Source organism: Artemia franciscana, chromosome 18 (genome assembly GCF_032884065.1).
Source record: "Artemia franciscana chromosome 18, ASM3288406v1, whole genome shotgun sequence".
In the NCBI taxonomy this organism is placed as follows: Eukaryota; Metazoa; Arthropoda; class Branchiopoda; order Anostraca; family Artemiidae; genus Artemia; species Artemia franciscana.
In genome coordinates this window covers 32,611,204-32,632,019 of record NC_088880.1, presented here as the reverse complement: position 1 = coordinate 32,632,019, position 20,816 = coordinate 32,611,204, and the positions used below count along the sequence as shown (strand labels likewise).

The 20,816-nt window shown below is 34.7% G+C and overlaps 1 protein-coding gene across 3 annotated transcripts in view; it reads left to right on the top strand.

The window, feature by feature from the left end:
* LOC136038884 (zinc finger protein 182-like) overlaps positions 1–12,245 on the top strand; it is a 48,832-nt gene extending 36,587 nt beyond the window's left edge. For all 3 annotated transcript variants that reach the window (XM_065722351.1, XM_065722352.1, XM_065722353.1), the window contains exon 4: positions 8,915–12,245. In XM_065722351.1, the coding sequence (XP_065578423.1) occupies positions 8,915–9,705 (791 nt within the window). In that variant the 3' untranslated portion in view covers positions 9,706–12,245. The remainder of the gene's footprint in view (positions 1–8,914) is intronic.
* The last annotated feature ends 8,571 nt before the right edge of the window (positions 12,246–20,816 follow it).

The following is a 20,816-nucleotide window of genomic DNA, read 5'->3' as shown; positions in this document are numbered from 1 at the left end:
TCCCCAGAGCCTGGTGCAGGCGTTGTAAGTTATGCCCTGGGGAAATATTTGGTTGTCATGAAAGGGGTCTTGTATAAACTTCAGAGGGAGCTCATTTCGTAGGAAATAGAAAGTTCTATTCACTATTTAAGAGTAAAAGATGCCAGAGAGCAACTAGTCTCCCCCTACGCCTTTTTTTTCAAACCCATCCAAAAAAAGTTTTGACATAGCCTTTCTGTTATAATTAGTTCAAATCACATAACAAAAAATCCGGGGTAGGCACAACTCCCCAGAGCCTGGGGACAAGTGTTGTAAGTTGTGTCCTGGGGGCATTCTTATAGAAGGGGTGCTTGGATAAACTTTTGAGAAGGCTCATTTTCTAGGAAATTAAAAGTTCTGGTTCATTTTTAAGAGTCGAAACAGATCATAGGGCAACTACCCTAGGCCTCCCACGTCCTTTCTTCCCCAAATGCAGCTGGCAAAATTTTGAGATAGGCATTTTGTTGGAAAAAGTTCAAGAATCTCATACCAAAAGCTACGAGGTCGGCTATACCCCAAATAGCCCTGAGGCAGCCGTTGAAAGTTGTTCCCAGGGGATGTATATGGTTCTTATGGAAGAGGTGCTCGTATAAACTTTAGAGGAGACTCATTTCATAATAAACTGTAAGTTTTACTTCACTTTTTAAGAGTCAAAAATATCAAAGGGTAAGTAGCCCCTCCCCTATGCCTTTCTCCCCCAAACTCATCCGATAAAAGTTTTAAGATGGCCATTCTGTTAAAATTATTTCAAACAACGAACAACAAAATTCTGGGATTTACACAATCCCCAGAGCCTGGGGGTTGGCGTTTTAAGTTGTCCCCTTAGGGCATATATAATTCTTAAGGGAGGCGTACTTGTATAAACTGGAGAGGGGGCTCATTTGATTGTAAACTGAAATATACAATCAATCATCTAAAGAATTTGGAGGGCAATTAGCTGCCAACGTCCTTTTTTACCAAACTAACCCAATAAAAATTTTAAGATAGCCATTTTGTCAAAAATAGTTCAAAGATCAGATAACAAAAACTCTGAGGTCAACACAACCCCCAGAGCTAGGTGTAGGCGTTTTAAGTTATACCCTAGGGGCGTATTTGGTTATTATGGAAGGAGTGCTCGTATAAACTTCAGAGGGGGTCAGTTAATAGGAAATTGAGTCATAGTTCACTTTTTGAGAGTCGAAAGATATCGGAAGGCAACTAGCCCCCCCCCAAGCCCTTTTTTCCCCAAAATCATCCTATAAAGGTTTTGAGGTTTCCATTCTGTTAAAACTAGTTCAAACCCTAGCTAACAAAAACTCAGGGGTATATACAACCCTCAAGGCCTGGGGACAGGCGTTGCAATTTATACCCTTGCAGTATATATGGTTCTTATAGAAGGGGTGCTCTGATAAACTTCTGAGAAGACTTAATTCATAGGAAATTAAAAGGTCTAGTTCATTTTTAAGAGTCGAAATAGATCTTAGGACAACTAGCCCCCCCCTCCCCCTTTCCCCCAAGCACATTCAATTAAACTTTTGAGATAGCAATTTTGTTAGCAATAGTTCCAAGATCAGATAAGAGAAACTCCAAGGGCGGCACCACCCCCAGAGCCTGGGTGCAGGCGATATAACTTATGCCCTGGAGGGATGTATGGTTATTATGGAAGGGGTGCCCGTATAACCTTCAGAGAAGGCTCATTTCCTAGTAAGTTGACATTTCTACTTCAGTTTTTAAGAGTCAAAAGATATCGGAGGGCAACTAACCCCCTACGCCCTTTTTCTCAAAATCTTCTGATAAAAGTTTTGAGATAACCATTCTGTTAAAATTAGTTCAAAACATCAGATAACCAAAAATCCGGGGTTGGTACAACCCCTCCCAAACCCGGGGGGCAGGCGTTGTAATTTATGCCCTAGGGCATAAATTTCTAGTTCAATTTTTAAAAGTCAAAAGAAATCGGAAGGCAACTAGCCCCCCTTACTTTCTTTTTCCTCAAGGTCACCTGATAAACATTCTGAGACATCCATTTTGTCAAAAATAGTTCAAAGATCAGATGACAAAAACTCTTGAATTCGACACAACCCCCAGAGCCTGGAGCAGGTGTTGTAAGTTATGTCCTGGGGGATATATGGTTACCATGGAAGGGATGCTCGTGTAAACTTCGAAGGGGGCTCATTTCATAGTAAATTGAAAGTCATAGTTCACTTTTTAATAGTCAAAAGATATAGGAGGGCAAGCCGCCCCCAGCCCTCTTTTTCCCGTAAGTCCAACCGATAAAAATTTCAAGATATCCATTTTGTTAAAATTAGTTCGGACATCAGATAACAAAACCATGTGATTGACGCAACCATCCAGAGACTGGGGACTGGCGTTGCAAATTATGCCCTGGGGCCATATATGGTTCTTATGAAAGGGGTACTCGAAAAAACTTCAGAGGGGGTTCATTTGTTCGGAAAATGAAAGTTCTAGTTCCGTTTTTAAGAGTAAAAAGTAAAAACAAACAAACCCAGAAGAAAAGGACGTCATCACACTTCTCACTCTATCTCACACCAAAAATGCCAAAATGCCAAATGCCAAAAAACATTTATTAAAATTATTCTAAATATTTATCCGATTGAAGGGCCGGGAGCTACTCACAAATTAATACTTACTAATTAGCAGAGCTTTGACTTTAGTTTTTAATGTTGATAGCGATAGACTCTGATCAAAAAAAGATTCATATGTGTTCCAATAATTTGTAATAACATTTTTAGGCGAAAATCTAGACCGTTCGGAGACAATGAAAGGCACAGGAAGCTTACTTAAAGGACAACGAGTATTACATGGTCGGACTGAGGGAGGGTCTGGAAAAAATGATTTAAAACAATCTGGTTGCAGATCCTTTAGATAACGGACACAGAAAAGTATACATTGAAAAGCTAAAATTTGTCTAACCGGAATGATATTAAAATAACTGTAAAGACTCTTAGTTGGAGATTCACCAGGAAGAAAAACTGGGGAATAAAATAACATCTTAAGGATTCTCATTGCTTTATTTTGTAACTTCACAATAGGAGAAATATGTGACTGAAACGTACTCAAATAAATAATGGAACAATAATTAATATACGAGTGAACAAGAGAAAAATAGATTGATTTTAAAGCACAAAAAGGAAGGAAAAATTTAAAACGATGCATTACACCTACGTTTCTTCCTAACTTAAGCCTTAGGCTAGTAATATGAGCTTTCCAGCTTAAATTCTGATCAACAATGACTCCAAGATACCGAGTTGTTTGCACTCGATTTATTTTTATTTCTCGACCTCCAAATGTGACTTCAACCTCTTGTAACGCTGGTACTGCAGTAGAAGTTCTTGAAAAAAAAAAAAAAACATAAAAAGGGTCTTTGAAGTGTTGACAACTAATTTGTTACAATTGAACCAGTGAAGTATCTTTCTCAGTGATAATTCGAGATTTGATTGTAGAGATTGATGATCTATGTCGCAGGTAGAGTTGGCTGTATCATCAGCAAACAGTAAACTGAGATCCATATCAGTCCTATGGCAGGTTAGGCTTAGAGGAAGATCGTTTACATAGATAAGAAATAATAGTGGTCCAAGTATGGACCCCTGAGGAACCCCCACAGCATTAGATAGATTTTCCTTATCTGAAATGTAGCCATTGGCATCCAATATTGTTTTCTGTCCTTGAGGTAAGATTCAATTAGGAGACTCGCTTGTCCTCTAACACCGCAATTATGTAGCTTTGATAGTAGAACTTTATGATAAATAGTGTCGAAAGCTTTTTTTATGTCAACAAATATTGTTGCAGGTAGCAGACCATTATCCATGGCATCATTCAAAAAGCGGGTTAGCTTTAATATATTGCATGTTCTGTAGAGTATGAAGACCTGAATCCAAATTGAAATGGGCTGAAAAAATTTGTTTTCTTCAAAAAACTGCTCAACCTGTTATATATACACTTTTCAATAACTTTGCTAAAAGCGGATAAAATGGAAATAGGTCGATAATTTGATGGATGTTGCTTGTTTCCTCCTTTATGTAGGGGAATACCTCGAGCAGTTTTCATCACTTCAGGGAAAGATCCGTGTTTGAAGCATAGATGAACCAGCACTTGAGCATAGCATTCAATGGTTTGTTTCAGTAGATAAGTAGATGAGCAATCGGTTCCTTCAGAATGTCCGTTCTTCATGATTTTTACCAAATTCTTGAGTTTCACTTCAGTCACGAGAGAGAGAAATATGGAAGAATTGACGGGATGTGGTAGAAAGTCGCGAAATCCAGATTCCACATCCAAGCAGTCATTCGAATTATTGTTTACGGTGGCCTCTCCAATCCTAGCAAAGTACTGGTTCATTTCCTCGGCTACCTGTTGCTTACCATTCACTGTTGATCCATCCGATACATTCATTGATTCGGGAAGCCCTTGACTTTTGCTTTTGTTAAGACACTCGTTAATTATTGTCCTTCAGCTTCGAGAAATAGCTTCTCAAAATGAATCTTCTTCGCCCATCTTATCAGTCTTGTAAGATGTTTTTATAAGATTTGAATGTAGTTTCATTATTTGATGTGGGAGAATTTATGTATTCAGCGTAAAGTCGATTTTTTCCTCAATACTCTTAAGCAAGCCTCTTGTTATCAATCGCTTTACAGGTACCTGGTACTTTTTACACCTTTTCTTCACAAGAGGGCAAGTTTCATTTAAAGCATTCTGAAATGTTTCAGTTAACGACCTGGATACAAATTCAACATCATCTGACTCTAAGCATTGCGACCAATCAGTACAAAGTAACTTGGCATTTAATAGCTTAACCGAACCTTGACCCATCCTTCTAGATATTTTTATTTGACCCTTTTCACCGGAATACCGGAGAAACTCGCTCATAAGAATAAAACGATCAGACACATCCGTAAGTATTACGTTGCATGACCCAACAGGGAAACTTACAAGTTGATTATCAATAATAGATGTATTTTGATTTGTAACCCGAGTTGGAATTCAGAAGGATGGAACAAAGCCAGCAACCAATGATGTAGTAAGGAAGTCTGTAGCCAGAGTACTCGAAAGTGCAGAAGTACTTGACTCATGACTTACTGGAGAAGTGTCAATGTTAAAGTCTCCCATGAGAATGATTTTTCTTTTCTTGGAACTGACCATCTTAGCAAATTTATCTAATATATCCAAATATTTCTTGGTGCTAGAACTAGGAGGGCAGTAGAACATGCATAAAAGAACCTTTTCAGATGCTATAGTGAGTTCGATAACCAGAAATTCGAACAGCATTTCCTCATATAGAGAGTCGAAATCTTTATTTTCTTCAACATACAAAGAAGTATGGATGTAGAATGTAAGTCCTCCTTTCTGATTATTCAATCTGTTTTTCTGAAGTATTTGGTATCCTTGAATATTTGCCGCATTCAGGGTATTTGCATTCAAAAAGTCTCACAAAGCCCCATAACTCCTATCCCATTACCAGGAAGGAACGTAGATAAAAAATCTAGGCTAGAAAGCACCCCACAACAATTCCAACTCGCAAGTCTAAAAAGGCCATTGTTAACAGGAATAATTTCTTCAGGTAAAAGATATCAGTTATGGGGTAAATTATCAACAAGAGGGTCTTGGGCTAGATCTTCACCTATATTTATTGAATTTAATATTTTACTCAACTCAGTAGAGTATCTCTCAAACCGTTTCAGTCTATCCGACATATCAATAAAATTACTTAACAAAATAATTTGCTTTTAAACGACTTGCCAAATAGTATCCAAAAGCATGAGACATAGTGAAAAGCGCGCAACATACCGGATCCTCTGGTGATGGACATAAATTCGAAAAGATCAAACGCTCAATACCAAACAATGGTGCTGTAAAAGGAGAAGCAGCAGAACAAGAACTTTGCATTTTTAAAGATAGATAAAAAAGAAAACAGGAAAAGAAAGTACACTGAAACAAAACGAGAAACAGCGGAATAGGGCACATGGAAAACAATGCGCGGAGGCAAACAATAAACTTTACTCGTCCAATGCAATTAACTGAAGATACTAAAACAAAGGGACACTAATTAAACACGAGACCAAGGAGACGCGGTAGGGACTTTTGTTTCAAGCTAAACATCAGTCCCTTTGTGGCGCACTCTGGAAGATACGATTTCACCTTTTGATTTCATTTCTTTCGCCACCCCAAGCAATTCACTTCTTCGAGAATTCAATACGGGTGGCAGATCCGTACATATAACAATACCACTAGATTTGAGTTTGCCGACTTTTGACATAATCAACTGCAGTTCTCTCTCACAGCCGACTGAGATCAAAACAGGCTTCGTTTGCTGTTTAGACTTGTTACCGCGTTGACGCGAATCAGTAACATTTGACGACCGAGGAGTGATGCGATTGCATTTCATCAGATTGATAGGTTCAGTGACTTTAAGTTTGTTTCTAATAAAGTTTGAGACTGAAACTTCCATCTTTTTGGACACTTTTTCTTGGGGAAGCCCGTGAATGAGTAGATTAAGCTTTCTTTCTTTTACTTCAAAGGCTAGCAGCCGCTTTTCCAACGAATCTGATTGGGTCTTTTGGTCATCTAAGGCTAACTCAAGCTCAAAAATTTTATGGTCTCGCAACACAGCCTCATCCTTTAAAATTTTAATTTCTGCCGAAATTGAGTCTAGCTTTCTAAAAACTTGAGCTTGTGCCGTTAGGATTTTGTCCAACTTCTCATTGATCAGCTTCTTGAATTGCTCAAAGGACGACTAGGTGACTACTGACATTATAAAATTTCAGCTATAATCCGCGAAGAATGAACAGTATTAGTCTTCCATTACTCTCTTCCGTACACAAAATAACAAGCACTTTTCTTCAATATGGGCAGGCCCACGATAGAAGTGATAATCACCGTTGGAAAGGTGGCCCAGTGGAACGGGAATTGCGGCGCACGGTACACCTTTATAATTATATTCCAATGCCACTGAATTAAACCCAAGGTTTATTCAAATAACTCGTAAAAAATTGACGATTTTCACAAATGGAAATAAATATTGTGCGGTCACCAGTGTTGACGCTTGCGGCGGGGGAACTGTCCCTCTCCTGCTTGCAAATTAGGGTTACATTAATGTCTTGTTATACCGCTTTACGTCTACACTCTTTGAATGCTCAAAGATAATAATATTTCTTAATCTCTTACTGTACTCATGTCACAAGTTGCGCAATCCAATGAGATTCAGAGTTAAATCCAGTTTATGTCCTCGCTGTTCAAAGACCAAATCAATACTGGCCTTTGCTGAACATGCATAGGCTCCGTGATACGCTTAAAAAAAGTAGAATTCTCACTATTAGTCAAACAGTTCGTGGCAACGGACTGTAAGTAAGGGGTGACACGGTTCAATAGTAACCGAAACTCTAAAAATGGGAATTTTGATACAAACAGATACATCAAAAGAATCGGATTTTATGTTGATTTTAAATATAAAAGTTTCATCAAGTTTAGTCCTGCTCATCAAAAGTTATGAGCCTGAGAAAATTTGCCTTATTTTTGAAAAAAGTGGGAAAGATCCCTTAAGTCATAGAGGGAAAATCACACCGTCAGATTCATCTTATCAGAGGACCCTACTGTAGATTCTCAAGTTTATATCTGCAAAAATGTGGAATTTTATATTTTTTTGCCAGAAGAAAGATCACGGATGCGTGTTTATTTGTTTTTTTTTCCCAGGGGCGATCGTAATGACCCAGTGGTCCTATAATGTCGCGAAAGGGCTCATTCGAACGATCATTAAAAGCTCTAGTGCCCTTTTTAAGCGACCAAAAAACGGAGGGAAACTAGGCCCCCTCCTAAGCTAATTTTTTCCCAATGTCACCGGATCAAAATTTTGAGGTAGCTATTTTGTTCACCATAGTCGAAAAAAATCTAATAACTATGTCTTTGAGGACGACTTAATCCCCCCAGTCCCCGTGGTAAATTATGAGCTTTACCCTTTGTTTACATATAGCATTGGTTATTGGGAAGGCATAGAGATATTTCTAGGGGGAATTTCTTCTTGTGCTGGATTTCCCAGTATTATTAAAAAATACAATCATAAGTTAAATTAAAAAAACGAGTTAGCATTAATTGTCCACTGTAAATTTTCACCGGCACTGAATTGTCTAGAGGATATTTCCATGGTGAGGGGGTTTCTCCGTGGAGGTGGGGTCAGATTTCAGGCATCATTTAAAAAATATAATAAATTAAATGAAAAAATAAGTTTTATCAACTGAAAGTAAGGAGTAACATTAAAACTAAAAACGAACAGAAATTATTACGTATATGAAGTTCCCCCTCCTCAACACCTCACTCTTTACGCTAGAGTATGAATTTTGTCCCAATTCTTTAAGAATGGCTCCTGAAACACAAGAGCCGTTTAATTAGAACAATAAGACGTTTTTTTTTTAAATACTAAAAAACTTCAGCTTAAAGAGCGAGGTATTGAGGAGGGGGCAACCCCCCTCATATACGTAATAATTTATGTTCGTTTTAATGTTGCTCCTTACTTTCAGTTTACAAAAGTTGTTTTTTAAATTAATCAGTGAAAATAGTGTTAGGACTAGACCTGGGTTTTAGTCGTCACTTCGCTTTGACTTGGATGAACTAAAAGGTGATGAACTAAAGGTGATATTTTCAGTCAAATTTAATGAGTCTTAATTTCCACGAGTCATTTTGAAAAAATTAGAACTAAAGCCCAGTAGCGTAAAGAACAATTACAAAAAATACTATGGTTCTTAATCCTGTATCAGAGGAATGAAGAATTCGCCCAGGAATTAGGATGAGGTTTCGAATTTGCTATTAAAACTAATATCCTACAGAAGTCATAAAATTAAGTGTATTTAGTTGTGTAAAGTAAAATTGTTAAGAGCAGTTTGATTTATTGTGAGTAAATTTTATATTATTTTAGTTATCCCTTTTGCAACGTTATATGATATTGATAGCACCAAACAAGAATGTAGAACATCCAACACACCTTGTCTAACAAGAATAAAAGAAGAAATTAATTTAAATTATCAACACGAGATACCAAGTAACATTATTATATTTGCTGACAAGCATGTAGCAAAACATAAGGATTTTCATACTGAAGAAAAAATTTTCAAGTGTGATGTATGTGAGAAAACATTCCGCAAAAAATACAACCTTTCAGCTCATCAAAGAACTCATACTGGAGAAAAACCTTTCGAATGTGATATTTGTAAGAAAAGTTTTACATTAAATTCAACTTTATCTGCCCATCAAAGGACTCATAGTGGAGAAAAGCCTTTCGAATGCAATATATGTGATAAAAGGTTCAGTCAAAGATTCTACTTATCTGTTCATCGAAGAAGTCATACTGGAGAAAAACCTTTCGAATGTGATTTATGTAAGAAACGTTTTACTTCCATTTCTAATTTGTCTACACATCGAAGAACTCATACTGGAGAGAAACCTTTTGAATGTGACATATGTGACAAAACATTCAATCAAAAATTCCACCTATCTGTTCATCGACGAAGTCATACTGGAGAAAAGCCTTTCGCATGTGATAAATGTAACAAACATTTTACTTCAAGTTCCAATTTGTCTACACATCAGAGAACTCACACTGGTGAAAAACCATACAAATGTGTTATATGTGGGAAAGCATTCAGTGCAAAATCCACCCTATCTGACCATGTAAGAACTCACACTGAGGAAAAACATTTCTATTGTTAAATGTGTTCGTAAATATCAAAGAACCCATTGTGGAGAAAAACCTTTCGAATTTGATAAATGTAAGGAACGTTTACTACAAGCTTCACTTTGTCTAATCATCAAAGAACTCATACCGGAGAGAAATCTTTAAAGGGTGGGATTTGTAAGAGACAATTCACTTTTGTTTACGATTTTCACCGTGACAGAGAATTCATACATGCTAAAAACCGATCTCAACTCAACTCAACTTTTTCTTTATTCAACTCAAAAAATACACAAACAATATTATGCCCCAACAGAGAGCAGAGCTCGTAAGGCTGGGACAGTGCAAAAACATAAGAAAAAACATCAACATCTCATCGTAATAATGATTTCAAAATATAATACGGTAGAAGACACACAAAATAGAAAAAAAAACTCATAAAAGATAAGTAAATATATAAATATCGGGCAGGAGGGGCGTGGGAGGCCGTCCCAGACACAGGGACACAAAAACAAACACACAAATAAGAAGATCAAATAATTTAAATTTAAATTTTAAATTTCCATCATCAATGGTGAATAATCAAAATTTTTAGCAAACAATCTTTAATATTTGCTTTTTTAAATTTAGCTGAGATTTTTGCTGAGACTTTTGGGATGGATCAAACAGAATTTTATCATTCAGCTTATGATTGTTAGCAATGAAGGGTATTTGGTATCTAATCGAAAATTATCCGATCGAATATAATATTTACATATGAGAAAAGTTTCACTTCAAACTGCAATTTATCTTATAGTGAAAAGCTCTTTGTTGGACAAGTCTATTGTGTATATTCTCAGTGTGGATTTCGTGTTTTGTTTTATTTGACAACTTGCTCTTTACTGTAAAATTAACCAAGAGTATAAGTTTCAATCCCATATAAAATAAAAAAACGATGTTCTATGTCTGTTAATGCAGGCGAGCCCAATTAGAACATATTATTTAATATACACGAATTAGTATGTTTAATAGGTTTTGCTGTTTCATTGAGTTCAACCAAAATTATAAGTGTGTTGTGTATATTTTCAATTTTAATTTCGTGTTTTGTTTTATTTGACAACTTGCTGTTTACTGTAAAATTAACCAAGAGTATAAGTTTCAATCCCATATAAAATAAAAAAAAACGATGTTCTATGTCTGTTAATGCAGGCGAGCCCAATTAGAACATATTATTTAATATACTCGAATTAGTATGTTTAATAGGTTTTGCTGTTTCATTGAGTTCAACCAAAATTATAAGTGTGTTGTGTATATTTTCAATTTTGATTACGTGTTTTGTTTTATTTGACAACTTGCTGTTTACTGTAAAATTAACCAAGAGTATAAGTTTCAATCTCATAAAAAAAAAAACAACAAAAAACGATGCTCTATGTCTGTTAATGCAGGCAAGCCTAATTAGAACATATTATTTAATATACTCGAATTAGTATGTTTAATAGGTTTTGCTGTTTCATTGAGTTCAACCAAAATTATAAGTGTGTTGCGTATATTTTCAATTTTGATTTCGTGTTTTGTTTTATTCGACTGCTTGCTGATTACTGTGAAATCCTATTTATTACTGTTTAATCCTATATATACAATATAAAAAAAGATATTCTGTATCTATTAATGCAGGCGAACCCACTTAGAACATGTTTTTTTTTTAATTTACTCAAATTAGTATGTTTAATATGTTCTGTTGTTTCATTGAGTTCAGCCAAAATTATAAGTGTGTTATGTATATTTTCAATGTTGATTTCGTGTCTTGTTTCATTCGACTACTTGCTGTTTACTGTGAAATTGAACAAAAGTGTAAGTTTCAATCCTACATATACAATAAAAAAAAGATATTCTATGTCTATTAATGCAGGCGAACCCACTTAGAACATGTTTTCTTGATATGCTCAAATTAGTGTATTTAATGTGTTTTTCGTTTCATTGAGTTCAACCAAAATTATAAATGTTTTCTGCATCAGTATCGATTTCGTGTTTTGTTTTATTCGACTACTTGCTATTTACTGTGAAATTAACCAAAAGTAAAGTTTCAATCCTATGTAGAAGAAAGAAAGATATTCCATATCTATAAATGCAGGTGAACCCGCTTAGAACATGTATTATTAAAATACTTGAATATAATATGTTTTGTTGTTTCAATTTGCTGAACACAAATTTACAGTTTTCGTTATTTTATTGAAAAGGTTGAGTTTTACCTATAGTTGCTTGAAATGCTTACCATAAAATATTTGATCCAAAAGATATGAGTTATCGTTAATAATCATGTTTATTTTTCCTGAAATATGAACGAGAGAAAATTTTGGTAACAGGTTTGGGTGTCAGGGTGTTCAAAAATAGGAAATAAAACTTTTATTCCCCAAAAATAGTTTAAAACTTGCAACCTCGAGTCTTAGGGCGAAGAAGAAGGTATTGCTAAAAAAGGCTTGGGTTTTCACGCTGCCCCTCCCAAACAAAGTTGACACGAAAAAAGAACCAATAATGTATTTCCAACTGGTTAAAAACATATTCCAATGTCTTCGGGCTTAGGAGACCTCTAAAAATAGGAGAAGAAAAATATTTCGCCTCGTAAAACAATGTCCCAATAAAGATTTTTTTTTCTTTACTGTCAAACACTTGAAACTTAAAACTACGAGTACACCATGGATATCTATATATATAAAAATCTTATATATAAATGAAATTTAGTTTTGCAGTACAGGATCCAAGAATTGATCAAAACAGTTTTACTTAGTAAATTTTTTCATCACATATATGTATTGTCCTATATTGAAGATTATTTCTCTACATTTTAATGATTCTTAAAAACTTCTGTTCTACTGCAACCTGAGCTTTCTTGAGTTTTAAGAGAGTTAAAATAATGTCGTGTAACTTATTGATTTCACGACTGGTAAAAAAAAACTATTCATTTATCTTGTGGAGGCCATTGAGGGTTTTCCGGATTCACTTCCTATTTTTTTTTGGTTAGCTCTGTGTTTTTAGTAAACTGTTAGTTTGTCAGAATTCTTTAAAAATATAGGAAATGTCACGAGCCAATTTGTTTGAAGATTTTTTTCTAAAACATGATGGATAAACTGCGAAGGAGTAATTTTGCCCGTTTTAAGTTTCAACTTGGCTCTATGCTTTCGTCAAATTTTATTTTTAAATTAATTATCCAACTGAAACTATACGCATACAGGATTGCAAAATGACTTATCTGCTACATCTTTGGACTGGCTAAGGATACTGGGGTAAAATTTTCAGTGAATGGTGAGTGGGATGTTGACCCATGCCAAAATGAACTATTTGCAAACAATTTGTCAAAACGGTTTATCAGAAGCATCTCAGGAACGTTTGACAGTTATAAATTTCAATTTTCAAAATTAGTAATAGTACTACTGCTGCTACTTCTCCTGCTACGTCTGGTGCTATTGCTACTATAACCTACGGCTGCATTTTAACTACTTAAGTTTGTGGCTGCGACCATTTGTGACTGTGACTAATAACGAATGTGACTAACTGTGATCGAAACTTTAATCACTTGCGGCTATTACCACGTACGACTCTGCTTGTAACTGCCAGCACTAGTAACGGTTATTGCCACTGCTAATTCTGCTACTGCTCTGACTGTAACTGCAACTACCACCATTAAATTAGAAGAGGTAAAATACATCTAGGTTGTCACAATGGCATGGACGCATTATATAAAGAGTGGCAAAAGGTATTAACTTGAATATATTAGGGCATGTTGCAGTGATGTTGAAACAAATCGAAAAAATTATGTGCATATACGGAATGGCTAAGGTTATTAAGGTAAAACTTTTAGGAAATATTCAGAGGAATGCCGAACTATTCAAAACACTCCGGGAGTGTGCAAGTTGCCAAGTGTATCTTTTTTATTGAGGAGAAAACAAAAAAGCATAACAATACATTTCTTTCTTGAACAAAATCAAGTCACAGAATTGAAACTGAACAAAAAGTATTTATAAAACGTTGTTAAAAAAAAGTACATGGCTATATTATAATACATTCTAGAAAAAACTAAAGTGAAATTATCATACAAGCGTGTATTGGAAAATTAATTTCTGCCAATAGATGAAAGGGACCTAAAACGAAAAAATATTACAATAAATAAACTTGACAAGTCTAGCTTAAACGCATTGAAACTATTGTAAAAAGCACCAAAGTTAACGCACCGTGTGCCTTCTAAAGACCAGGACGTCATTTGGGCTAACTGAAACCAATATTTTTTTTTTTAATGTTTTCACTTTAATAACCTTAACGAAGCAAAAATCATTCAGACTTTTTGAATTTAATATCAACTTATTTATTACTTTCATTTTTTCGGTAATCTCAGTTGATATGGAAACTTTTGTTTGACGTTATGGTGCTTAAAACCTATGGCTGAAAATATTTGTTTTTGTTCAGAAGGCTAAAGAGGCTCTGGTTTTATTAGGAGAAAATGTGCTTTGAGAATGAAGATTATAAAGCACGGGTATAAAGATATCCCTGCAGTAATAATCTATAATCTACAGTCATCTACACATCTTTGAGGTCATCTGTTGCTAATTTCGCTAACCATTACTAGATACGAGTGGTCTAATAAGGTTCGTTGACGATTTACACCCTAAGTAAGGAGGAGTTCAGAGGAAATATTTTTGTATTTTGCAACTTGGGTTCTATTTGAAAGAAAACATACAAAATTTAATAAGAGAGGGTCTACTTCAAAGCTATTCAATAGTAAATGAATTAGGATGTTGCGATCATTCAATTAAAATTCTTAAAAATATGAATATGGTATGAGACCAAGCGGCAGTTCCTCTTATGATCGAAAAATCTGGAAACTGACAGTAAAACTACGATTCAAAAAAAATTGTTTTTAAAGTGTTTTTTTCATCTGAATTACTATTAGACAATAATAATCATTAAAATCTTTCGTTGTCGAGAAAATACTCATAAATTCGACAACTATGTCTTCGTCAGAGGACCCTTGAATATCGAATGGTTTCTCATCTGTTTTACATGTTCAGTGAAGTTTCGACAGAGTCACCTATATTTCGACAGGGCCTGTTGCTGTCTGTCAAAAATTTCGACCAGGTTACTACAAGATATTCTGAAAAGAAATGAATTCCTTGGTAGAATCCAATTTTGTACGTTCAAATTCGGCTCAAGGGACCTTTTTTGTCGGCCTGGTATTCCACTACATCAGTCAAGAATAATCGACACTTGTAACATAGTTTCGCCATTGTAATATTCACTGCAACTTTAATTTAATTTTATCGAGAAGAAGCCAATGTTGCTACATTTTAGAGAAGATCAAATGCATCTTGACGCATTAGTACTGATCCCAATTTTTTTTTTCAAAAAATAACCAAGTAAGGGCAGTTTGAACAATACATACGTAAAAAATTGTTAGGAGCTCATTTTGTGTCTAAAACAGGAAATAGATTGAATTGAATATTCGTTTCTTACCTGGATGTATAGGATATGGTGTCTACGTGGCCGTTCCAGGTTCGACAAAAAGTTACTAAAAAGTAATTTTTTCCGTTTCAGCTAACGTTATTTTATAGAAGAAACGACAAAAAATTACTTCAAAGCTACTTTTTCAGTAAATTTTACTAATTGTTCCTTTACGCATTGCGGAAATGCATGCCGAAATCCGGCCGTATCTCGAATGATGGCCCAGAAAACGCTACGTATTAAGTTAAAGTTTTCAAATAAATGCATCAGCAAAAACATGGACAAGTTCTAAAAGGAGAATATTGGCTAATTTGACTCTCGCTTTAGTCCTTATGCTGTGAAGGGGCCACAGAAGACAAAAAGAGAAAGAAATTCAGTCTGATACAACAAAGATTTGATGTCCCATAGTCAGGGTTCTATTCATTTAAAACCTTGCCAAGTTTCCGAATCCATTCTGATTTGACCAAATCGTTGCGGAAATTTAGACAATCTTTTAAGCACGAAAACGGACGGAATCTACTCACGAATTACTCAATTTTGGACGGATTTCCGTAATGTGTAAATAAACCTTAATGATTTCTTTACAGATTACGGAAATGCAAGCCGAAATCCGGCCGTATCTTCTAGAATGATGGCCCCAAAATTTTCAAATAAATGTATCAGCATGGATAAGCACAAGTTCTAGAAGAAGAATATTGGTGAATTTGGCTATCGCTTTTGTCCTTATATTGTTAAGGAGGCACAGAAGACAAAAAGAGAAAGAAATTCAGTCTGATAATGATTTGTGGATTTGATGCTTGGAATATTATTCGACTTTTTATTCATGGCTTAATTAAGCTCTTTACTTTTCTTTGAAAATTTGTTTTGTGGAAAAAGAATTTTTAATTAATTAATAGTAATATCAATGCTACAATTGTGACTCCTTTTACAAGTATGCCGAAGGGCATGAAGGAAGAATTTTCAAGAAATTTTTAGGGGGAAACATGAACTGAATCAGAACCCGCCCTCTGTATATAGATTGTTTCATAGCGTTTCTTATATCCCAAATTTTTCGCCTTAATATCCTTTATTTTAATAGCAGTAGCAGTAATAGCTGAAGAATTAATTGTAGTAGCCCAAGCTTTAGTGGCAGTAGAAGTAACAGAAATAGTAATAATAGCAACAGCAGTAGTATGAGTACAAGCAGTAGCATTAGGATGCAAATGCTTTTCTTTTGGTTAGTTCAACATCCCTCACAACAAGCCCTGTTAGTTTCAACTTCACACACAAAGGGTTCCTAAGATATTGCTACTACACCCTTTTGACAACAGGAGTCACAGCAAGGAGGAGGAAAAGAAATAAAAACGGATAGTTTAAGAAAAACAAAGAAAAGGAGAAAGAATCTGGAACGTTCAAACGCATTGAAAGTATGGAAGATATGCTGAATCTTAAGAAACTAATCTTAAGAGAGTTAAAAAGAAAAATGGCGAAATAACTGAGAAAATGGAAGATATCGTGGAAGAAGTGAAATCCTTCTACAAGAATGTATTTACAAGAGGGACAGAAGAATAAAAAGAGAGAGTGGACCAATTCTTTCAGAAGATTGAATATACTCAAGTGACGGAGGAAGAAAATGATAAACTAACGTCTAAATTAACAAAATAAGAAATAAAGTAAGTTATACTGGAGACAGATAACAATAAAACATCAGGACATGACAGAATACCTTACGAGTTTTGCAAAACACATATCAAAGAAATTGCAGAACATATGGCAGATATTTTAATGAATTACAATATAACGATGATATCAAGATACAGAATTTAGGAATGATAAAAGTAATCCCTTTAAAAGTTATCCCTGAAGACCTCAGCAACTGAAGCCAGTTAATATCATAGATTGCAACTACAAAATGATGTCTAAAGTATTAGGTAACCGTCTTAAAAAGGTGCTACCATCCAAACTAAGCGTAAACCGAAGAACAGGACTAGATTACCAGAAGACAGCAGATGTATTGGCTAATATAATACATATAATAATACACAGGAAGTCGAAAGGAAAAAAAGAAAATAAAGTAGAAGAGAACGAGTTTATGATATTAAACAGACCTTTGATAAAATAAGAAAAAAATTCTAGAATGGATCATGTATTACTACGGTTTTCACAAAACATTTATAAAATGGATAAATAGGATAATTGAAAAAATAGTAAAAAGAAACTTGTGTAAATAAAAATGCTACCAGAGGAGTTGAAGCAGAAACTGGAGTGCGACAAGGATATCCGCTGAGTATTTTACTGTTTGAACTGTATTTTGACCTGTTACTAAAATATATAGAAAAGGAAATAACTGGCATTATATAAGAAGATGTGGCGATGAAGTTCAACGGTTTTTGAATAATCTGACAACTTAAACGAAACGTGATTTCAAAGTGTTCGTTTAGTCTATAGATGAATACTGTGACATCTTCAAGCTATAGCTCAATAGAAGTAAGTGTGAAATGCTATAATTGGGAGACGAAGTAGAATAGGTGCGTGAGGGAATCCCAAGAAAGGAAAGAATAAAAATGTTCAGTATGTTCTTCAAAGAAGATAGAACCAAAAGGAAAGTTAAAACTGGATACATTCGATATCGAAATTCAAAAATATCTTTTAGACATGGATATGGAAGAACTCTGACTATCCATTAGAAGGCCCAGTATGTGAATTCTTATGCTTGCCCAGTTTTATGGTATATGTCCTTTGTTTCGCAACCCAAAAAGACACATCTAAAGCAAATTGTGAGTGCAATTTACCAGTATATTTGGAATGAGAAATTTCCACCTAAAGTGAAAACAGAAAAAATGTTCATACATAGAAATCATGGAGGTCATCAGGTCATACATGTGAAATATAAGATGAAAGAACTTTTCATTTGGACAATGTTGGAACAACTTGTAAGAAACAAAGAATCCCCAACAAGAGCTTGGTATGAAAAATCGGAAAGAAAAGAAAAGAAATCTCCCCCTAAATATCATAAAACATTCGAAGAAATTTATGAAACAGAAAAATCAGGAATGCCACTTGAGATAAATGGAAAAATTATCAAAGAGAGACTAAAGGAAAGTTATGAAAAAAGAAACAGTTTCATCCCCTAAAGATAATTAAAAATGGTAGTTATAGCGAAGGAGAAGTGGAAAAAAGTTTCATGCCACTAGAAAGTTGCCTGCTGCCACCTAAAGTTAAAGAACACATTTTTTTCTTTATGGATGATTTGGTAACCACAGAAGAGTTGAAGGTAAAGATGAATATGAGTGGTAGTAATGGACTATGTAAACTATGTGAGAAAAGCTAGAAACGCAATGTCACGTAATGTTTGAATGTGAAAAGAAAGAAACAGATATAGTAGGACTGAGGTAGTTATTGTTACCGGTAAAAAAGATGAAGTTAACTTAGAGAGAGCTATGTACCTAAAAGTAGATGATAAGGCTTATATGAGCGCAATAGTGGACATAATATCGCATTTTTGCCACTAAGCATGGAAACGAAAAGAAAAGTAGAAAAAGATTATGATGTGATAAATCGTGTAGAAACAAAATGGAAAAGGGTAAGGATTGTAAAGTGTAAGAAAATTGAGGAAGTATCTAGTCTAAAGTAGAAGGGAATAGTTTTTGTGCCTTGGAGGGTAAGAATGTGTTGTTGAAAATAAAAAAATAAAAATAAAAAGAGAGGTGATAAAAATTATAGAGTTTATAGGATTAAGGCTTTAGATTTGTATGATCTTCATTTTTAATTTTGTGGTAAGGGTTTTGGTAGAAGATGAGAAAAGGGATTTAATTTTGGTATGAAAAAGAGGGAATATATATTTATAGACTAAAAGTAAAATTTCGGTTAAATTTTTCGAGCTTTTACTGAAGTATTTGAATTTAAATGTTCGATATTTGATTAGAATTTTTATATGGGGCTTAAGATTGAATCTACTTGTTAGGATATTTAGAAATAGTATAGGATTTTGTATGCATTTTTAGATTATTAATTTTAGATTTTAAGTCATTTTTTAATGATTGTTTGATATCTATTTTAAATTAGTGGAATTTATTTTATATTTTGAGGGGGATACCACTAGCCTGGATTGTGAAATATTTGATTTTATGGAAATTTTTCCAGGATTGTTGTAGCTACTCAATAACGCAAGGCCCAGCGAGAGTAGAATGTGTTGAAATATGATGCATTAAAAAAAGAGATGGTCTTATGTTTTTAAATCTTTTTTATTTATGTAAATGTAGTGGAGTGTTTTAAAGTGTTGCAAGGAAAGTGAAAGTGTTTCAAAGTAAGAAAATATGTATTTCCATTGTAGATTTGTATTTTGATGTTATACGTTATAGGCCTAATTTGTGGGAGCAGCTCTTTGCCGCCGTAGGTAGCTAGAATGAGAATATTAAATTGTTGCAAGGTAAATTAATGGATGGAGAATCGTATGAATGCGGAAATTGCTAAAAAAAAATGTTTATAGGAAAAAATAGATAAAATGTACTAGGAGAGAAAAAGTTATGAATGTGAGGAATTAGAATTTGGAAAACTATGGAATGTCGAATAAGAGGTAGGATAGATAGGTAGCAAAGTGAAGGAAATAATAGTAAAATAGGAATGAATTAGATTACAAATAAGCAGGAAGTCTTAGATAAAAAAGAAGAAACACCGGTTTGATTCTATCCATCAAACAGTTCGTGGTAACGAACTGGAAGTAAGGAGCGACCCTGCTCAATAGTAACTAAAACTCTAAAAAACAGGATGATACTAATAGATAAATCAAAAGAATCGGTCTTTTATGCTAATTTCAAATATGCAAGTTTCATCGAATTTAGTCTTACCCGCCAAAAGTTACGAGCCTGGGAAAATTTGCCTTATTTTTGAAAATAGGGGGAAAAACCACTTAAACGTCATAGTATCTCAACGAAAAGCACACCAACACATTCAGCGTATCAGAGAACGTGATGTATAAGTTTCAAATACTTATCTATAAAAATGTGGAATTTTGTGTTTTTGTCCAGAAGACCGATCACGGGTGCGTGTTTATTTGTTGTTTTTTTTCTAGGAGTGATCGTATCGACCTAGTGGTCCTAGAATGTCCCAAAAATGCTCGTCCTAATGGAAATTGAAGGTTCTAGTGCCTTTTTTAAGTGACCAAAAAAAGTCGGATGGCATCTAGGCCTCCTAGGTGCCGATCCTAGGATGGCACCTACGATCCCACGCTCATTTTCCCCCAAAGTCACCGGATCAAAATCTTGAGATAGCCATTTTGTTCAGCGTTGTTGAAAAACCTAATAACTTAGTCTTTGGAGATAACTTACTCCCCCACAGTCCCCGGGAGAGGGGCTGCAAGTCACAAACTTTGACCATTGTTTACATATAGAAATGGTTATTGGGAAGAGTACAGACGTTTTCAGTGAGATTTTTTCTGGCCGGGGGTTGAGGGTAGGGGGTAACGTAGGATGATCTTTCCATGGAGAATTTATCATGGGGGAAGAGAAATTTCATGAAGGGGGCGCAGGATATTCTCGCATTTTTAAAATAAATAATAAAAAAATTAATATGAAAAAGTTTTTTCAACTGGATGTAAGGAACAGCATTAAAACTTTAAACGAACAGAAATTTTTACGCATATGAGGAGGTTCATCTCCTCCTAAATACCTGGCTCTTTACGCTAAAGTATTCTAGGCAATTT